The 22,398-nt window shown below is 34.0% G+C and overlaps 1 protein-coding gene across 1 annotated transcript in view; it reads left to right on the plus strand.

Moving 5' to 3' along the window:
* Nucleotides 1-21,661, plus strand: part of LOC117328380 (adhesion G protein-coupled receptor L3-like) — a 44,411-nt gene extending 22,750 nt beyond the window's left edge. Inside the window, exons 3-27 of the mRNA XM_033885907.1 lie at nt 2,209-2,445; nt 2,695-2,898; nt 3,741-3,893; nt 5,063-5,161; nt 5,302-5,396; nt 6,694-6,894; nt 7,349-7,423; nt 7,944-8,061; nt 8,489-8,608; nt 9,105-9,165; nt 9,593-9,692; nt 10,325-10,368; nt 12,412-12,511; nt 12,843-12,943; nt 13,988-14,090; nt 16,025-16,175; nt 16,656-16,725; nt 17,168-17,234; nt 17,707-17,792; nt 17,984-18,110; nt 18,432-18,473; nt 18,825-18,905; nt 19,904-19,934; nt 20,168-20,241; nt 20,343-21,661. Coding sequence (XP_033741798.1) covers nt 2,209-2,445; nt 2,695-2,898; nt 3,741-3,893; nt 5,063-5,161; nt 5,302-5,396; nt 6,694-6,894; nt 7,349-7,423; nt 7,944-8,061; nt 8,489-8,608; nt 9,105-9,165; nt 9,593-9,692; nt 10,325-10,368; nt 12,412-12,511; nt 12,843-12,943; nt 13,988-14,090; nt 16,025-16,175; nt 16,656-16,725; nt 17,168-17,234; nt 17,707-17,792; nt 17,984-18,110; nt 18,432-18,473; nt 18,825-18,905; nt 19,904-19,934; nt 20,168-20,241; nt 20,343-20,417 — 2,615 coding nt within the window. The 3' untranslated portion in view covers nt 20,418-21,661. The remainder of the gene's footprint in view (nt 1-2,208; nt 2,446-2,694; nt 2,899-3,740; nt 3,894-5,062; nt 5,162-5,301; nt 5,397-6,693; nt 6,895-7,348; nt 7,424-7,943; nt 8,062-8,488; nt 8,609-9,104; nt 9,166-9,592; nt 9,693-10,324; nt 10,369-12,411; nt 12,512-12,842; nt 12,944-13,987; nt 14,091-16,024; nt 16,176-16,655; nt 16,726-17,167; nt 17,235-17,706; nt 17,793-17,983; nt 18,111-18,431; nt 18,474-18,824; nt 18,906-19,903; nt 19,935-20,167; nt 20,242-20,342) is intronic.
* The last annotated feature ends 737 nt before the right edge of the window (nt 21,662-22,398 follow it).

Genomic DNA, 22,398 nt, shown 5'->3' on the forward strand with positions numbered 1-22,398 from the left:
TGATACTACCACTACGTCTGATACTACCACTACGTCTGATACTACCACTACGTCTGATACTCCCACTACGTCTGACAGTACCACTACGTCTGATACTACCACTACGTCTGATACTCCCACTACGTCTGATACTCCCACTACGTCTGACATCACCACTTCGTCTGATATTCCCACTACGTTTGATACCCCCGATACGTCTGATACTCCCACTACGTCTGATACTCCCGATACGTCTGATACTCCCACTACGTCTGATACTCCCACTACGTCTGATACTAACACCACGTCTGATACTACCACTACGTCTGATACTCCCACTACGTCTGATACTGCCACTACGTCTGATACTGCCACTACGTCTGACAGTACCACTACGTCTGATACTCCCACTACGTCTGACATCACCACTTCGTCTGATATTCCCACTACGTTTGATACCCCCGATACGTCTGATACTCCCACTACGTCTGATACTCCCGATACGTCTGATACTCCCACTACGTCTGATACTCCCATTACGTCTGATACTACCACCACGTCTGATACTACCACTACGTCTGATACTCCCACTACGTCTGATACTCCCACTACGTCTGATACTACCACTACGTCTGACAGTACCACTACGTCTGATACTACCACTACATCTGATACTACCACTACATCTGATACTCCCACTACGTCTGGTACTACCACTACGTCTGATAACCCCACTACGTCTGATACTACCACTACGTCTGATACTACCACTACGTCTGATACTGTCACTACATCTGATACTTCCACTACGTCTGACAGTACCACTAAGTCTGATACTACCACTACATCTGATACTCCCACTACGTCTGATTCTACCACTACGTCTGATACTACCACTACGTCTGATACTTCCACTACGTCTGATAGTACCACTACGTCTGATATAACCACTTCCTCTGATAGTACCACTACGTCTGATACTACCACCACGTCTGATACTCCCACTACGTCTGATAGTACCACTACGTCTGATATAACCACTTCCTCTGACAGTACCACTACGTCTGTCAGCAGATCATCTGATACGCCAACTTCTGATTCAAATTTAAATGGAACAAGAACAACGTTAGCCACGACCACGCCTCCAGGTATGATACGTGTGTTTGACGGTCTGATAGTTTAAGTAAACAACGTCGTATATCAAAACAATACTCACATTGCTTTGCTTTTATTTACATTTCGTAATTAAACATGACTCTCCTGTTTTTACTGTCGTATCACAGCAATCGAATTTTAAATTTTAAGATTGGTTTCAGTTTCAGAGAGACCTTCCATATGTTATCAGTCAATTGACTTACGTCATAAATCGGGTAAGATGGTATCGACAGATGTGTACTTTTCGAGATTATGTATGACCAAGGATAATAAACTTTAATCTGTATATTTACAGTGGTAACTTACAGTTTTATTGCTGTTGGTGAGGTCTGTTTAAATAAGATAGGTTGCCTTCTCGTCTCCCTGAGTAGAGAATGTTTACCTTAGTGTAGGTAAATAAGAAATTGATGGCGACTGGCGGAGCAATCAGTTTAGTTTTGTTCAATTGCTAGAGAGCTTTGGCATTTTTCACATTTTTTTTACTACATAAAATAATTATCAAGAGTTATAATATTTGTATATTATATTTTGTAGAAATCTATCGGATTATAATACAATTGATCATTATACCTTTGATCGTTAATTACTGCTTGCTCGTTTTTTTATAATTCACATTTTCATAATTATACAAGGAGATATTATACATTATCGCATTTGTTCGTTAGTTTGTTAATTTCTCTATGGTGACATATAATTCGTATCTCAATATAAAATGCATTGATTTACATATCTATGTAGAATGTAGATTTCCATTTTACCGATGGATACTATTACGACTGTATTTAATCTGCTAATAACTATGTACCACTGGTTGGACAATTAACCATGCACGTGGACACGTGTAACGCTCTAAGAACCCCGTACAAAAATTGAAAAGTTAAAGTTGTTGACTTTTTCATCGCTGATCAAGAATACATCAGATCATGTAAGTGTTTCTATTTATACCCACTCTCAATCGACACGTGGACTACGACGCCTAGAAAACAGGACATCAGCTATCCACGTTTGGTCTTTTGAATCAATATGAAGAATATACGTACAAAATTTATCCTATTTAATACTTATTTTATACAGGTTGTAGTCTTACCTCTAGCAACATTACACAGACACCACAGACTTTAAAAGAAGCTGGAAACGCGAGTTTTAGGTGTAAATTCCATGCCTCTAGCGGATGTAATGATAAAGACATCGAATGGAAACTAAAGGGAGTGACGAGAGGAAATTCCTCTCGATTTACGATATCTCATTCGAAATCCAATGGTAAAATTGTTTCGGATCTAACCATGCAAGGCCTACAAGAAATAGATAGAGGTAAGTTTTGTACTACACATAGTCCAATTAATTGCTGGACGTCGGCTCGGCGTCAGGAAATCAATATTTAAAAATTATTAATAATATTTGTTTTTAATTTAACACCGAAATCGGTTATTTTCCACATGAGAGAGAGAGAGAGAGAGAGAGAGAGAGAGAGAGAGAGAGAGAGAGAGAGAGATTGAGAGAGAGAGAAGGATTCATTCTACATACTTTGCTGGCTCGTGTACTGTTTTATTATCATTTCAGGGAATCTCTCTTGTGGGATCGACAGTGTTTTGGTCTGGAGGGAAATAAACATCGAAGAATTACCAGTAATCAATATATATCCAAAATCAATCTCAGTGGCTAAGGGACAAAACACTTCTATAACTTGTAACATAACAAATCACCATTCCACAAACATCATTGAGGGAACATTCGTGTGGTGTGTAGGTGACAGAAACGTGACCGGTACGTGTTGACGGAATAACAGGCTTTAATACGAATAATGCTAGTACGTCAATTCATCGTCATGCTAAATTCTTATCTTAAAAAACTTGATGATGTGATACAAAAAAAAATTTTAACCTTAAATTTTACGCACTTAACAAATCGTATGCCATCTCCGCAAAATTAGCCAATAATTATCATTTCAACATCCCATGATAATTTATGTAGTACAAAATAAGTTATTTGCGCAAATCAGGATATGTTATAAACATGAATCACCAGGCCCGGCCCGGCCAGGATTTTCGAAAGGGCGGGGGGTCCAGTAATTTAGTGATAATGGGAGCGCCGTAGGCGCGAACCGATATTTTTGTGTATTTCCTCGTACCTGTCGGTAATTAATATTCTTATGTATGTTGTGTTTCTGTCTTGTTCTCATTATGAACTCAATCAACTTCACAAATTATCATCAACTTATCGAATCTATGTGATGAAGTTGAGCAAAATTTCGTATTAAGATATAAATATTGACTTACCAGGCTATTGCACAGGTCTGAGGATTGATATATTAGTATACAAGTCGGAACGTTCCGGATGTACAAGATAAAGTTTTCATCGTTGCCTCCAAGAAAACATTATCGGTTCGAAAATTTACTGATATTCTCGTGTTTTTTCCCCTTTTTTAAATTTTGGATGTCAAAAAGGGGGTGGGGGGTGGGGGGCTATTGCCACCCCCCCACCCCCACGCCCCACCCCCCACCCCCCACTTCCTACGCCACTGCAAGCATTTTTTGAATTTTGAATGTCGTAACTCGTATGTTGAGCTAACTTCACGCATCCTTTTTTATGTACTATTTTTTATACAGAAAACATCGACAACAGTTCTGCAAGCCACTCGGTGTTGAATATTAATACATCCGGATTAACGGACGAAGTTTTTTACACGTACAGCTGTGATGTCGGTATGACGGTATCGTGTCCGGCAGTGTACTTCAGCCAGATTTACGTCTATAAAGCTGGTAGGTAATCTCGTGCTTCAGCCACTCGAATATGTCAGTTTCTGAGTTTTATACGGACTCGAATGAATTTAAAAACATATCAAGTATTCCATTTTAAATGTTAAACAATATCACAAAATTGTCAGCTATGATTTACATTTTAAAATTTGTTTGATAGAACGGTCAATTATTAAATGATATTTTTGTCTGGATATGTAACATAACTAAATTTTAAGTTCGATACAAACATCAAGAAAAATACTTTTTTTTTCAAACTGCTGTATATGATCTTTATATCAAACATAACTTGGACATCGTTGTCATCGCGGGACTTCCAACAGCATATGTTAGATACGAATTCGTACAGTTAATTATTCCGAAAATATCCATGTTTCTACAAAAATCTTCTAATCATGTTATTTGTAAGATATGTCAGGTAAATCAGCATCCAGAATCTTTTATTGTTGGCCATTTTGGAAAGTTTCGTTATTTTCTTATCCTGTTTGTTCTTTCTGCTGTTTTATTTCTGAGACTAAAGATAAAGATGGATCGATGTCGCCAGGAAGGAATTTAAACAGGTCTTAAATATTATTGTATTTGACTGCACATACAAAAAAATGTAGAAGGTATATATTTTGTTACACTACACACAGAAGGTATATATTTTGTTATACTACACACAGAAGGTATATATAGTGTTACACTACACACAGAAGGTATATATAGTGTTACACTACACACAGAAGGTATATATTTTGTTACACTACACACAGAAGGTATATATTTTGTTACACTACACACAGAAGGTATATATTTTGTTACACTACACACAGAAGGTATATATAGTGTTACACTACACACAGAAGGTATATATTTTGTTATACTACACACAGAAGGTATATATTTTGTTACACTACACACAGAAGGTATATATTTTGTTACACTACACACAGAAGGTATATATTTTGTTACACTACACACAGAAGGTATATATAGTGTTACACTACACACAGAAGGTATATATTTTGTTACACTACACACAGAAGGTATATATAGTGTTACACTACACACAGAAGGTATATATAGTGTTACACTACACACAGAAGGTATATATTTTGTTACACTACACACAGAAGGTATATATTTTGTTAGCACTACACAAACGATTATATTTGGCTTTTTTCTCACAGGGGCTGAAACGTGTAAGAGCATCGAGATGGGGACAATTGCATGGACTGAAACCTCAGCAAACCACACTGTTGTTATGGATTGTCCAGATCCTTACCAAGGTAATACGTGTGTTTACAGTGTTCACATCATCCATTCATTCAGGAAGTCATTCATTCAAGAATTCTATTTCTTTTCACTTAGATTTTTAGATATCTAGTTATTTGGAAATCATGTTAAATGAATTATTACCTTTTCATAGGTGATATAAAACGTCACTGTAAATCTGACGGTAATTGGGAAGATCCTGACTGGAGTGAATGCATCAGACAACAATTTGATGACACATGGAATGAAGTATGTATAACAGTTTAAGATTATCTATGTGTACATTAAACATGTGTGGACACTCAAAGTAATCAGAGTTTCAGATTAACCATGTGTACAAACAGAAATAATGATAATGATTTGGAGTGTTATACACTGTTATATCACAGGTACATAGCCGTCTTAAAACAGTCCACAAATTCTTACCCGTGGTTATTGGACCTTAGCAACCAGCCAATGTCTTTCTCAACTCTTTGAGGAATATACAGCCGGAGCTGCCATTCCGATGCCTAACCGCTTATACACGACATTTCTTGCACTGCCCTACCATGTTCTCATTTAAAGCCGAGTCAACTGGGATACAACAGGCGAAGTATAGTATTTTCTTTGAGGATACAACACAGCGCCCGTGCCGGGACTCGAACTTGCGACCCTTGAGTCATGTGACCTTTATTGATCATTTCTTTACCTACTATTATTATTTCTTTTGTATGGGTTGTTGATGCTGTAAGGCTGTTAGACGTCGAAGCAAAGATAGAAACTATTATCATTCGTATAATCAGTAATACCATGTCAAAATTAAGAATTTTTCTCCTTTTTTAACAAAATTCCCTGTGCTGCACAAAATGGGACTTTTCATCCTTGCAACTTTTAGTATCTAATTTCAACAAAACAAAAGAAGGTTTTCGATACAGACAAATACATTTTGCACTAAATGAAATTATATATGTCAAGATAAACACACGTCAGAAAGCTTCAGTATATTTATTCTTGGATTTGAGACAAATCTGTCTACATGATAGAGCAGGTATATTTCATCACATTCGAACATTCCACAAAAGTCCTTTACAAGTCACAGCACACCGGAAATGTTGACTATGGGCTACTCTTTCAAAGAATGTTTCCGTGGCAGATGCACACTACTTACGGAGAAATTAAAAACGCAAGGTTTTGTGAAACGGCATGGAGAGCATGGGCTAGTTTTATCGTGGACATCATGACCTCGTTGGAAAATATTGTATTCCCTTGTGACGTCAGTCGTGTGCACTTCTCATTCATATGCCTATTGGCTCCGTTGTCACTAACAACCCTACCAAGCTATCATTGTTAGAATGCGGCGTAACCATGTACCGTATGAAATAGCACTGTGTAGCTTCCTATTCCCCTAGTTGTCAGTATTTCTTATTGAAAATTGAGCTATGAAGATAAATGACCTCATGCTATATATTATGTATTTCATATATGAAAAAGAAAAAGAAAAAAGATATGAATACTGTTTAAAGATATATCACTTAAATGTAGATATGTCTGCCGATTTTGGTTTCAGCTCGACGACGACATGTCAGATCCTGTACAAATCGAAGAAACAGTTAACAAAGCGGTCACCACAATCAACAACGTCACTTCCGAAAATTCAGCTGAGCCGTTGTCGTCTGGCGAGCTGAACCTGACGAGTGCCATTTTGAGTAGAATTACTGAACTAGTCAGCAGTAGTGACGCAATCGATGTCAATAACGAAACTACAAAGGTTATTTCATTTATAATATTCATGTCTATAATATCTTTGTAAACTCTCTCCCCTCCCCCCATCCAAAAAATAAAATAAAATAAAATAAAATAAAAATGAAATAAAAATAAAAAATAAAAAAAAAATGATAATAAACCTACACACATACAGAACGATAAACAAGAATACTATTTATTCGTGTGTCTGTATGTAGTTCTGTAAATGAGGTATAGTGTAAAGAAGCAAGATTTAACATTTAAGAGCCTACATCTGAGTACAATTAAAGATACAGTACTATTTAGATTGTTGTGTGACTGCCTCATATATACTTTAAACGATCTGTGTATTCATATTTTCGAAGATATGTCGCTATGATGCCGCTGGGATCTTAAGTCATAAATCTGTAAATCTGTTGATTCGAAGATCTAATCTGTCAACTTTATGTCGTAAGTATATTGCATTTGGATTTTAACAGAATTTTTTCGGGATACTGGATCAAATGTTGTCTACTAATAATAGCGAAACCTGGCGTCAAATGGAAACAGCTGAAGTAAGTGAATTACAACACTTTAAAGACATTTAAAAGTCGCATTATTTGTTTAAATACTTTTCTGACTTGAATTAGTCTACCAATATAAACAGGATTTTGTTTATTTATTACTTTTCTGACTTGAGTTAGTCTATTTATCATTTTTCTGACTTGAGTTAGTCTACCAATATAAACAAAATTTTGTTTATTTGTTACTTTTCTGACTTGAGTTAGTCTACCAATATAAACAAAATTTTGTTTATTTATTATTTTTCTGACTTGAGTTAGTCTACCAACATAAACAGGATTTTGTTTATTTGTTACTTTTCTGACTTGAGTTAGTCTACAAATATAAACAGGATTTTGTTTATTTATTATTTTTCTGACTTGAATTAGTCTACCAGTATAAAGGATTTTGTTTTCTTGTTACTTTTCTGACTTGAGTAATTCTACCAATATAAACAGTTTTTTTGTTACTTTTCTGACTTGAGTTAGTCTACTAATATAAACAGGATTTTGTTTATTTATTATTTTCCTCTAGGATCAAACACAAACTAAAGTTTCGGAGCTTTTGAAGACCGTCGAGAACTTTGGTGCTGTTGTAGCAAGAAAAGTGAACAATACTCACCCGATTAGACTCGACACAATGGACAATATTGGTAAGAGGAATGTGTATACCCTTTTGTTTGTACCATTGTTATTTTTCAGTTCCAAAGAGGAAAGTCATATTCGATACTCCAGGGGTAACCATGAATTGCATTCTCACCACTGTAGAATGTGTCACTTGTTGTGCAGGCCTCGTTCCTCGAAATGCTTCCAAACGCTGTCTGAACTTACCTGTACATATTTATGTACGAGTGTTTTATCTTAACGCCTGTTAGAAATGTTTGTAATATTTGGTGTCAATGAAATGTGACACACGAAATCCAGAAAAATAACTTCAACGAATCTACCAATCTGTTAACTACGAAATGTAGGCCCAGCGAAAATAAATGCTTTTAAAGTAGAGTTTTCTTTATAAAGATTTTATGAAAATTTAGTAATGATTAATAAAATCTTTGATAGAGGTATTTTCTTTTGTTTCAGTCATTGAAATAGGCAGGGTGAACAACGATGGCATACACTTTACTGCCGACGATTCTTCAGACGACCACGAAACAGGAACACTGAACATTACCTTATCGTTAGATAACACTATATTTCCGGGTATGTTAGTATAAAATTATGTGATCATTTCTTGTTTATATAAAAAAAAATATATATATCAAAGTTGTAAGCAGCTGATCTATATCTGGAATCAATGTAGTCATGACAGTCGAAATTACTGTTTTAATTAACCGTAAAAGTGTCAGAATAATGAAAACCTTGCACTTAATAGTGAAAACTAAAAGAAAGTTAAAAGATATGTAGAAATATGAAGTTTCCGCGTAGGTCAACATGCATTAAAAGAGGAATAAATAGGATCGGGTGTGGTGAACTCAGCTATTACTCCTTAAAGGTATATTCATCAATCTCAGAACAATTGTGAAAAATATACATTTTTGTAATATGATGATAATATACCACATTGATTTACTCTAATGCGCTTAATTACTCTAAAGATACCCACAAGGGAACAAAATCCCTAAGTGTATATTGGTATTGGAGAAATAGCATAAAACCAAGAGCAACTTATTCAGTATTTTCCCCTATTATTTTGTAGGAAACCAATCGTTTATCGCTGCTGTTTATAGAACTATAGCGGACACCCTACCAAACACCAGGTGATGTCAGGGTAGCGTTAGACAATTATTTTTTTTTTGTTTTGTGTTTTGTTTGTTTGTTCTTTTGATTTTTTGTCATTTTTTTGTGGTAGATTTTCACACATTTTATTGAAAGTATGTTTTGGAATGTGTGTTAAAGAGTTATCAATTGCATAAAACTAAAACATACAACTCCAATACTTCTGATTAGACTACAGACCTGATTCCTACTATGGAATTGTAGTACTGTTCAGCAAAACACAAATGTACATACACATCTGCGCTGGAATCATGTTGTCTTGCTATCTAAACAATTTTTGACCAATTGTGCCAAAAATAAAAATAAAAATAAAAAATAAAAATAAATTGTCAGCTGAAGAGAAACTTACTTTCAACGTCTCATTTTACAATAAAATATCTAATTGATTTTATATGTTTTATATTTCAGAACAGACAGAAATGTCTCGGAGGTTTTGTCACTGTCTCTGCCTGGTGTCAATACTGTTAACCTAAGTCATCCTGTCACATTAACATTTAACAAACACGAGGTGTGTGATTCCCGTTTTTGGGACTATTGTATACGATTCAATTAAAATAAATCAGCATCAACAATGAAAACGATATTGTACGGATGTAACGTAAAATCACGATAGTAAACTATACTTTGAGTGTTAACGCCGATGTGACTACAGTCTCTCATTCGTAAGATCATACACTACTTTGTCTCAATGGTGTTGGTGATCTGACTTGATAATCGCTTTATCTTATTTGTTTTCTGGTGATATGATGATATGTCATTTGTTGTTTCAAAGAATGAATTGAAACAAAGAAACAAAGCACGAAAAAGTAGATAGAAAGATATAACACTGAATTATTATTGTATACAAAAATTCAATATTTTGCACGTGGTAGATGGTAAATATTAGCCTTAGGCTTGCAGCTCTGCTTTGAAACTGTTTTGGTTAATAACCATGTTCTGGTCAGAAAATTTGAAAACTATTAGGCAAAGGAGATTATAATAGACCATTCTTCCTATGCTGTGCCGTATTCTTAAACCTGTTTGTCAAATATGTTTGGTGACACAGAGCAATCCTTAGCTAGAAATGGCATATTATATGAAAGCTAGTCACTTTATTTAGAAATACAATTTTACCACTGAATTATGGTTTAATGTTTTTAGAATCAGACGCCTGAGTGTGTGTTTTGGAACTTTGAAAACAGCAGGTAATATTCTCCAGTGTGTATGATACATATAGAAATATTTTACAGATTGGTTCGAAGACATGTCCTGATAAATTATTATGATATAATTTTAGATATGGGCCAAAATGTTCTGAACAACTGTACAAATACATGTATATTTACTGCGTTATCATTTGCTTATCAATGCATACAATATCATGTGTACTTAGAAATAACTGTTATGGCAAAGTGGTGAATGATTCTGTTATGTATTCGATATCGTTATTATTTCTATTTGAATGAGAAATAGATAGATGTTCATGGCTACAGAAAAAAGAACTTATACAATAAGTTATATAATCTACATTTATTTAAACGTGAAATAGTCACAGGATCTTTTAGCATGGACCCCTTTGTGTTGGAATATCTACATATGGATCAATTAGTGATACCTAGCAATAATGACGGTAGACGGTCCTTATTAGTATATGACCAAATATAATAACATAAACTTTAAAATAGAAATCATATTTACTGACTATTCTGTGATGGTAATAGTCGCTGCTGGTCATATTCGAGGTCGGTAATAATGTATGTTGCTAATAATATTCTGTTGTGTTGGTAATATTCTGTTGCTAATAATATTCTGTTGTGCTGGTAATATTCTGTTGTGTTGGTAGCATTCTATTTCGTTGGTAAAGTTCTGTTGTGTTGGTAATATTCTGTTGTGTTGGCAATATTCTGTTGTGTTGATAATATTCTGTTGTGTTGGTAATATTCTGTTGTGTTTGTAATATTATGATGTGTTGGTAATATTCTTTTGTGTTGGTAATATTCTGTTGTGTATTTAATATTATGATGTGTTGATTTAATTATGTTGTGTTGGTAATATTCTGTTGTGTTGGTTATATTCTGTTGTGTTGGTTGTATTATATTTTGTTGGTAATATTCTGTTGTGTGGGTAATGTTCTGTTGTGTCGTTGATATTCTGTTGTGTCTGTAATATTCGGTGTTGGTAATATTCTGTTGTGTTCGTAATAATCTGTTTTGTTGGTAATATTCTGTTGTGTTGGTAATACTATGTAATGTTGGTAATATTATGTAGTGTTAGTAATATTCTGTTGTGACGTTAATATTCTGCTGTGTGGTTAATGTTCTGTTGTGTTGGTAATATTCTGTTGCGTTGGTAAAATTCTATTGTGTTGGTAATATCATGTAGTGTTGGTAATATTCTGTTGTGGTGGTAATATTATTTTGTGGTGGTAATATTCTGTTGTGTTGGTAATACTATGTAATGTTGGTAATATTATGTAGTGTTAGTAATATTCTGTTGTGACGTTAATATTCTGTTGTGTGGTTAATGTTCTGTTGTGTTGGTAATATTCTGTTGTGTTGGTAAAATTCTATTGTGTTGGTAATATCATGTAGTGTTGGTAATATTCTGTTGTGTTGGTAATATTCTGTAGTGTTGGTAATATTCTGTAGTGTTGGTAATATTCTGTTGTGTTGGTTATATTCTGTTGTGTTGGTTATATTCTGTAGTGTTGGTAATATTCTGTTGTGTTAGTAATATTCTGTAGTGTTGATTTAATTCTGTTGTGGAGGTAATATTCGGTAGTGTTGGTTTTATTCTGTAGTGTTGGTTTTATTCTGTAGTGTTGGTTATATTCTGTAGTGTTGGTAATATTCTGTTGTGTTAGTAATATTCTGTAGTGTTGATTTAATTCTGTTGTGTTAGTAATATTCTGTAGTGTTGGTAATATTCTGTTGTGTTGGTAATATTCTGTTGTGCTAGTAATATTCTGTAGTGTTGATTTCATTCTGTTGTGGTGGTAATATTATGTAGTGTTGGTATTATTCTGTAGTGTTAGTAATATTCTGTTGTGTTGGTAATATTCTGTAGTGTTGGTAATATTCTGTTGTGGTTGTAATATTCTGTAGTGTTGGTAATATTCTGTTGTGTTGGTAATATTCTGTAGTGTTGGTGGTATTCTGTTGTGTTGGTTATATTCTGTTGTGTTGGTAATATTCTGTGTTTTGTTAATGTCTACCCGTAACAATATATGTTCATTCTGCCTTCTTAAGTTGGTCGGAACGAGGCTGTAACTGGACAGGTGATAGCTGTACTTGTTACCATCTGACGAACTTTGCTGTGCTGACGAGTCCTGTAGGCTCAACATCATCGGTAAGCTTTAGTAATCAATATTTTAAACTGTTTACTTTGAAAACCTTCGTGGTCAATTGAACATAATAACTTCTATCTGTGCGTTTTATCTCACCTGAACAACTTACATAATAAGGGGCAGAGAGTTTAAAGAAAACAGTTTACTGATAGCATTTGTAGCATTTGTACGTTTTACTAAACATCAGTTATATTATATTGTTCCATTCAGTTACGTAAAAGATAACTTAAATATATCTAGCATTTATAACGATCATAAATGGTGTTTTCTTTTCCGGTTTGTGTTGACGTGGTAACGCGGCATTGATCTTTAAGTGTATTTTATATTTCCCAGGATCCGGATACGTATGTTCTCAGAATAGTCAGTTTTATCGGGTGTATTCTGTCATCAATATCTACACTCATCACGATGGCTGTGTATTTTAAATTATGGAGGTAATATCGTCATTTCTTATATTGTTGAATTGTAATAGTGTACTTGGCATAACTTGTATACCGTTATTAGACTCATTTGTTATAGCCTTACTAAGCAAATGGAAGTCATTAATTGACCTTTCCTCGATTCCCTATGACCGTCCCACAACATATACCACAGGCCCATCGACCGATATTGTAGATAACACACGGACATAGCTTCAATGCCCAATTTACGATCCTTGTATTTTTGTATTAAGTTCAATGTTGCCTCATTTGCCTTTGGGTGATACAAACTTTTCTGAAATGAAATAAAATGCATTTATTTACACTTTCTTATCAGAAACGAAGTAATATACTTGTTTAGATTTTGGTACCCAAGTCAAGATTAAACGGTGCAAGGTAACACTTAACGACTTTTAAATAAACTAACTTTTATACAAGCTATTTTATATAAACACTCAGCAAACCTCCTAGTACATCTATACCATCATAACGTAATATTTTATATAAACACTCAGCAAACCTCCTAGTACATCTATACCATCATAACGTAATATTTTACTCCTGATTCTTTTATTTATCATCAGTCAAAGGGTCAGAGGTCACATTTTACCACTTCAGACAAAGTATGACAGTTGATCATATATAACTGTATACCCATTTACTGGATGGTATAGCTATGGGAGCTATTGTTCTATCTATTTATGTTAGTGTAAGATATATCGTAACGTAAAAGAGTTATCGAAATAATTGATTGAAAATGTATTAAAATAACCTGTCAATAATCGGTATAATCTGAAACCATAATTTTGTTTTCACAGTTACAAAATTAGGTTAATTTCAGTTTCGGCCATAGTATTATGTAGGAAGTATGTATATATAAATAAATATATCAGAAAAGTGTGTCGAAATAAATACGTTTATAGGCCTATATATCTACATGTCAATTAATAATATCGATTACTTCCCTTTATCCAATGAATACCATCTTAACTATAGTGTTTGCATTTTAAATAATTCAGAAATTATCTCTATTTCTTATCAACAATATATTTGGTGCAGGTATGTCAAAAACGACAGAAATCGGCTGCTGATGAACTTGTGTGCGTCCCTGACTGTCTCTTACTTATTATTTCTTGGTGGTATAAACAGCACAGATAACGATGTAAGTGTTAATATGATATTATCCGGAATTTAAGTTTATATCCTCGATGTGATAACCAGCAGTGATTACCAGCAACACTGGGTTATTTTACTGTTTATCTCTATGTTGACAAAGTCCCACATATTTCATAGTGTGTGATGTCCGTCGTCTCTCCGTTCAATTTTTCCTTCCTTCAAACGAATTCCTCTCAATCACAAATATCAGGGTCATGCTATTTGGTTAATAACACGTTGGGGTGATAGTATACTTATGTTTTTTTTATCATGAATTACCTTGATCTATTTAGTTATTAATATCTTGGGATGATAGGGTACTTATGTTGTTTATCTAATTTAGTTTGTTTAGATCAAATGTACAAAATATTATTTTAAATATTCATTTGAAATGAATTACATTGTCCATTTAATATTGCAGAGGGCCTACCATCAATAATTCCCAGAAGTACCAAATCGCCCAGGGTTAAAGTATTACATTGTAAATGCGTTTTGATCATCTTGAGGGATCTTTAAGACGCATGCTCCAAAATAACAGAAATTTCTAGTTGTACACATGTATTAATGACAATCCAAGATGCTCATTCACGCTCTCCTAATATCAAAATGATCATTGAGCTGGACGCTTGACCGGGGGAATTCTTGCGACATCAGTGTATAAAAATAACTCGCCGCATTTAATTGTATCGAGAGATTTGTCCCGAGGCAGAGAACATCGCTACAACAACGTACACTACACCTAAACTACACACATGGCCGTTATTTATTTATCGAGTACATGAACTTGCTTTCGTTTGAATATATTAGCAAAATATTCTAACTGATCGATATAAACAAGAATACAAACAAATCGGAATATAGCAATATGCATAGAACAAAACATCGCAAATCAGAATTCGAGTCTATTCCATTTCTTTCTAGCTAAGTTCCAATGAATCAATTAATCTCCTAAAAACAGCTCTGGGGTTTTACCGATTCCAGTCCCTTTTACGTTTCTTTTTGGCAGTATCTGTCTGACTTCTGGCAGGCAAACGTTTTCTTGGTGTTTCGCCATTTTGTGTTGACTGATAACACGCCCGTTGCATTGTGGGAATGATTGTTATAGAAGCTTTGTCCGTCAGGCCCATTTATTATTTCTGGAAATTTTCCGTTTACTATTATAAATACACATTTTTCTCCAGTTTATGGTTCGCGATAATTTGCAAGGTATATATTAAGTCTGATCCTGTAGAGATCGCACACATTTGAATCAGCCAATCAGTAACATATGAAATGGGTACTATATATATACTAGAATAAAGAGCAGGGTCTGGATATTTGGAAAATTAAAAATATACACTGAAAGTAGAATGACGTAGGATTCGAGGTGTAAAAGGCGAGAATTCCCCAGGTAGGGGTTCCCCAGTGTACTGTAAATGTCATGGTTACTGTCTTTCGAGTACCCGTGTACTCGTTTATGCCATTAAAACTTTAAATATTCATCTGATAGAAAAACATTAACACTTCAGACTTAAATTCGATATAAATTTCACATTATTTGAACTTCAAACGAGCAAATGAAGGAATTGAGTCTCTACTAATAACATATAGTAAATTATTCACTTGCGCGAGTCCTAAAGAGGTCACAATATAAACATTTATGTATATTTCTTCGGTGGTATATGGCATTAATCATTGTTTGTAAGTCACATGAATAAAGTCTTCTATGGAAATTTATACTCATAAACTTTAGATCAGGTGAACGATACAGGTCAAGAAGGTGTATCGTGCGTAGTATGAATACGGTAGTCGTTTTCAGCCAATATTTGTTGTATATTTTGTCGCCATTCCAACTTCCATGAAACATGTATGTTTTAAAATGCATTATTAGAATTTTGAGATGATATGATTCTATACATTATCACGACATATTCATTTATGTCTATAAATATTTTCGGGCAGGCACTGTGTACAACGATAACCGCTCTTCTGCATTACTTTTTCCTTGTGACGTTTTGTCTTATGCTGGCTGAGGGTATCGAGATCCTCATATCTGTAACACGTGTCTCCAGTCTAAAGTCAAAACTCAAGTGGTATCTTCTGCTAGGATGGGGTAAGAAAATTTCGGGTAGTTTGGTAGAGTCTGCGTTAAGAGTATACTGAAAATGTGGAAATTTATACGAGCGGGAAATACGACCGCAAAAATCCCCCAGCGTATTATTTGTGTAATGTTTATCTCTTCAAATTGCGAAAGTAAATACCCGCGGGAATAACAACGTTTACAGCAGTTCATGAATATTAATAGGTTGATTAATTTGCTCTTATTTCAAAGTATATCTGTACCGGCAATTATTTGCATATATGATTATGTAAGCAATGCGTTACATAATGCATGGCTGTATTCCATTCCGTTCTAACCCACAAATGAAAAAAAACAACCCAAAACAACATAATTATATTGTACCATATAACACATGACTTAGGACGTTAACCAAATAAAAAATCAATTCGCCAAGTTAGGATAAATAACCCTAGTATGTCGTTAATACTTAGTAACGCTTTACTACTTCCTTTTAACATTTACGTTCAACAGGTGTGCCAATGGCCGTGGTGGCGGTGACAGTGGGAGTGACACATGCGGAGGAATACCATTCGGACTTATAGTAATTATAACCTGGGATGATGATTATTATTATAGCTGGGAGCAAAAGTGCTGAACTCAGAGATCGTACTTTTGAGAGATAGGCTTCTTTTAAGCTGAATCATTAAACAAGTATTTCCATAAGTGGAATTCGTGTCAATGCTATGCTATGACTTATGTAATCCTTTCCCACTGGTACTAGAGGAAACATGGTATCAGAATTGTAGAAGAACACATTTTCAAAATCAATGATTACTTCGACCATCTTAGGGCTACACATTTGCAACATTTATAATCTTAATTTTATGGCATTATAATTATATGCTCTGGAGAAAAAAACCCGCCAAGTGACCATCTATGTTTTGGCGTCAGGCGTGTAACTTAAATCTTTTTGGCTGACAGGGAGGTAACTCTGATGTAAGAACATATTTGAATCAAGCATTGTTCCGCTTATTATTTCCCAGCTGCTGGCTTACCTTTACAAACGGTGTCGTGTATTCCTTCATTGGCCCTGCAGTTTGTATTGTTCTGGTATGTGTGCAATATGTATCAATAAAAATGTGTCGTGAAATTTAAGCAATTAATGGAAAAATATATTTGTTTGATCATATGCGTGATGGACAACATTATTACTGAACTCATTTTTGGCTTTACACAAAATTATAACTGGAGTAATCGATGTAGAAGGCAGGTAGACTTTAAATGATTATTCAAAAATATAAGTAGACATTAATTAATTAAAATTTTGTAAATGAAAAGCTAAGTCCGTATTACTTTTTCTATACTTTCTCAATTTCGGCATATCAACCTTTATCACCATGGTAAAATAAAACCAATTAGTGGGTTCGTTAACTTGAAGTGCGTAAACAAATAACTTTATCCAGGAAATGAACATGTATCATAGATTTTTGGAAATACATTATAATCTAAGGACTATATACGAAGTCCTGTAGCCCATAGATATTAAGAACTGTTGTGAACAAGTATGTTTTTTTCTATACAGGTGAATATTGTCGTTCTTGGTATTACACTGAAGACTTTATACTCGTCCCAGTTGATACAAACGAAAACAGAAAAGAAGAAAATTATGTAAGCGCAACGTGATCACGACTAAAGCGGTTCAACCAATCATTTTATCTCTAGTACTGCTGTAATATACTTCAATCTAATTTCTTGAATATAAAATCAAAAATGCATGGCACAACTTGTTCGTCTGGACTCCTTATTGGACAAAAAAGAAAGATGAAATATCTAAATCAGAGGGCACTTTCTTCTTTCAGGGCTGGCATACGAAGTGTATCTATACTACTTCCGGTTCTTGGAATCACATGGTTGTTTGGGATTGTATCGATGTCTGACGACCTCATCGTGTTCCAGTACCTATTTGCATTGGCAAACTCTCTACAGGTAGGTCTATTTGACAATCAAATATTGTTTTTGTGCGATGTCATAATGCTGATTCAATAAAAATTTTCATGTTAACTCATGCAACATGACCTGTGTTTAAATGGAAATTAGTATTTCCTGATTTTTGAACAATAAAATAATGTATTCTGTTAACTTGCAAGCTGTTGTCGTTTTAATACGCTGCAAGTATGATAAAACAGCAACACATTTGTTGACAGGATAAGTTAATTTCGACTCATGAAAAAAAACTATCAAACTAGCTCTGAAATGTTAATGATGATACTTTGTATAATCATTGTAATTTTGCTATAACATTTTCAGGGGTTCTTCATATTCCTTTTCTATTGTGTTTTCAATGCCTCGGTAAGTATACATATATTTAAACGCTACTCATTCAAGAAACGAATATAACAGTAAAATATCTATAATTGATTTGATAAATAAATAAAAATCACTTTTAAAATATGCGTTTTAAAAATCTTTCAGGATCAGGTGACATACCTTAATTCTTAATTTCTTGAGATAATGTCTTGCTTTGCTATTAAAAAGGGGGTACATCACGAAAAAAATGCCGGTGCGCTTTATTTTTTTTATCATTATAAGTGATCCCGGTTGGCGAATCATGTAGATATCTGATTATTACAGTGATATATTTGGATAATGCTTTCAAAAGATGTCAAAACAAATTAATGATAACATTCATCATATATCTAGATTCGACAAGCTCTGGCGAATAAATTGAAACATGTTGAAACATCACGGATGCCATCGTTCGAGACAGGAATAGACAAGGAGGTGTGGTTTCCTTGGCTTCATGCCTATATGAAATATAAGTTAGAATGATTAATGATTAAAAAGATAAGGTACACTGTTTTAGGATTCAAAATATATGTCTTTTTATGAGGACAATTTGGAAACTAAGGTACCGTAGAAACATTCTATAGACACAGATACAACTTCCAATACACAGATACAACTTCCAATACAAAGATAAAACTTCCAATACACATATACAACTTCCAATACACAGATACAACTTCCAATACACAGATGGAATTTCCAATACATAGATAAAATTTCAAATACACAGATGAAACTTCCAGATATCTTTAAGATGTTCATATTCTGTGTGTCGTTTGTAAATTTTTAAAGCAAGATTTAAATGGTAATAGCCTTAAAGACGCAATCAATAAAATAATAAAACAATAAATCGATAAAGAAGATTAAAATAAAGTTTAGGTAGGCGTACAATGCGGCTACTTCTTTTTAACCAACAAGGGATACTTAAAAACACAAATGCCGCCTTAGCTTCCGGACGTTCCCTTTCCTTCGGCTATCATTTTGCAACTCACTTCTTCGATTGTTGCGAAAAACCACACACACTCCACGTGGTCTGACAAGAATTTCGTCCTTGCAGATTGTAATAGTTAAATTTGGGTCTTTAGTTCAGCGTTCAATCCTTTGGGGAATCGTATGAGTTCTGCCCCTGGCCAAGACATTCCAGTCTTTAAAAGCAGTAGGACGACTGGGTCGATTCGTTGACAGGATATTGTGACCGGTTGTGGTGTCCTGCTTGGTGTCGCTTCAGCAAACACGAACATACATACTGCATCCTCCAAAAACACACACTTGTATCTTGCAAACAGTGGATGCATTCCTCAAAGATAAGCCGTTAAACAACAAAATTCGTATCCGTGCTAATTTCAATGCGCAAATTCTCATTTGTTATACTTACAATGAATATAAAACATAGATAATATTATTACCTGATGTACATGCTTAATTTTTTACAGGTTGTGATGAAATCATGGAACAACATCCAAGGTAAGACTTTACATGTTTAAATTTACATAATTATGAAAAAATCGTTGTATATTCTGAACAACGTGAACATGAAATTGTTCAAAATGAAATATCTAAAACACGTTCAAACAGCAGTGATGAAAATGCCTTTGTGAAATAAGACTGTTTATTCACGCACATTAATTTTGTTTTGTTTTTATTTTATTTCTATTTGCTTGAAATATTGTATTTTTACATATTCTAATTAATTTCAGATAATGACGGCGATGGTTTTCCAATAACTACTAGCAGCGAGTTTAAACTTCCTCGTCCAAATTTAAAATTTGAGGTAATATATATTTACATTTTGTTTGTAAAGGATATCTTCAGTGTCTATATGTACATGTATGTATGTTCTGATTTACCTTTGTTATAATTTTTATTTTTCAGGAAATACAGCCTTTTTCTTCACCGAAACGCTTCCCGTCATTTTCAACAATGCGCAACAACGAGTCATCAATGTGAAAAAAAATATTATAAGTCGTATATGTGACTAATTTTTCATAAACCGCATATAACAATGTTTTACCCTTAAAACTAGAAAATGTTAAACAAATAACCTGAAATTCAAATAAGAGAGATTAATCTCTCATGTGTATATAATGAAGTGCCATATTCTACATGAGATCTGTTAGTGTCGCTATCATCATATCTGGAATGTGCAGTAACAACAATACATTTTCATTTTAACCAGAATTAATGTTAGTATTTTATCACATAATAACTCATCTTGAAAGAGAAAATCAATGAGCTTATTTATCACTTGTGCCAAACGATAATACAATTTTTCACCTAGCATATAACTTTAAAGTATATGTAGTGCAATGAAATCTTAATCGATAAACAATAACAACATTTCCCAATAAATAGCCGAATCCCTGACCTACAAAACAGTAATGGTCACCTGATCTACAAAACAGTAATGGTCACCTGATCTACAAAACAGTAATGGTCACCTGGAAAAGCTTGACATCGGAATCTGCATCAAGAATATAAGCTGTATGCCAAACAAATTCCGTTTTCAATTTTTTTGTCAAATAAAAAAACAAAAAACAAAACGTTTTTACCTGCAAATGCGTCAAAGACTATTCTAATTTAGATAATCTGAACACTTATTAATTTTTGTCACAGGCATTTAATAATTCAAAACTTTTTCACTGAAACACAGGGTTATTTTTGTATAATTTGTTGTTGTACACAGGAAAAAAAATTAAGTGGCATTTCAAAATGTTACTCATTCAAATTAAATGGGATAGTTAAGATTTATTTAGACCAATAACCATAATATGTTAGGGGTTTAGATATGACGATTCCTATTACAAGTAGGAGGATAAACAAACACATTATGTATCGTAAGTCCCTGGTTATAGCGATGGTGATAAAACACTTGTACATTAACGTCATATAATTGAAGAACAAAGTAACTGTATGATGCAATTTTATACATTAATTCATGTCTTCTACTTCTTTATCATTCATGGAAATTATGAATTTGAATACCGAACATAAAACTACATCAAAATCTGAAGCAGTCAACCAACTACACTGAGAGACGTATCTGATGTCCAGAGTAGTGTTTGGTGACGACACAAACATCTAAGATGAATGGTCCGTATTTGGAATAATGTTGTCTTTGTCTGTATTCGTGTTTTCCCTGTTCCAATTTAAAAATTACAAATTCTAGAAATTCATTGCTGATACTATTGGTGTACAACATTCTTCATATATTTATTGTTTTGTCAGTATTTTGTCACTATTAAATATTTACATATGTTAACTGTGTTCTTTTCTATCAGTATAATTCATTTGGTATATCAGTTATGATATTTTGATAATATTTACGCATCGAGCATCCAGCTCTGATATTGAGGGTAACATGTTATGTTCTGTCCCTTTGCTACAAAATAACGTGTAGAATTGAATAAGTTAAATGATTTTAAAATAAGTACCAAGGTTTAATCAGTCAATAGGTATTTGATCATGTGATAAACCTAACAGAAACAGTCCATGTCCCTAATTTGGTTAAATAGAGGTCTACACGCGCCAGTTCAGGGTCAATAAGTCAGTATGAGAAATTACCATGTCAAATCCAGATCAGGAATATGAACACATTATGTCAGAATAATAGCTGTAGGATTCTGCAAGTACCAATATCAGTGTGCCTATACGCTTTACAGGTAGGGAAGGGCAATTAATTATCCAATACGACACCTAAAGCAGTCAAACATTCCCTTAAACTATAAAAATGAGAGGTTTGATAGAGTCGACACACAGAGACCCACGGACGCACTCGAACACAGACTGACGAAAGGACCCGGAATCTAAGAGAAATACAGAATTGACCAGCTATTGTAGAAATAAACTCTTTAAAACTTGAAATTGGACTTTACAAGTATTGTTTTATACACTGTAACAGCTATAAATATCATAGTAATGCAGTTCAATA

The sequence above is a fragment of the Pecten maximus genome, chromosome 5, assembly GCF_902652985.1.
Source record: "Pecten maximus chromosome 5, xPecMax1.1, whole genome shotgun sequence".
Classification (NCBI taxonomy): domain Eukaryota; kingdom Metazoa; phylum Mollusca; class Bivalvia; order Pectinida; family Pectinidae; genus Pecten; species Pecten maximus.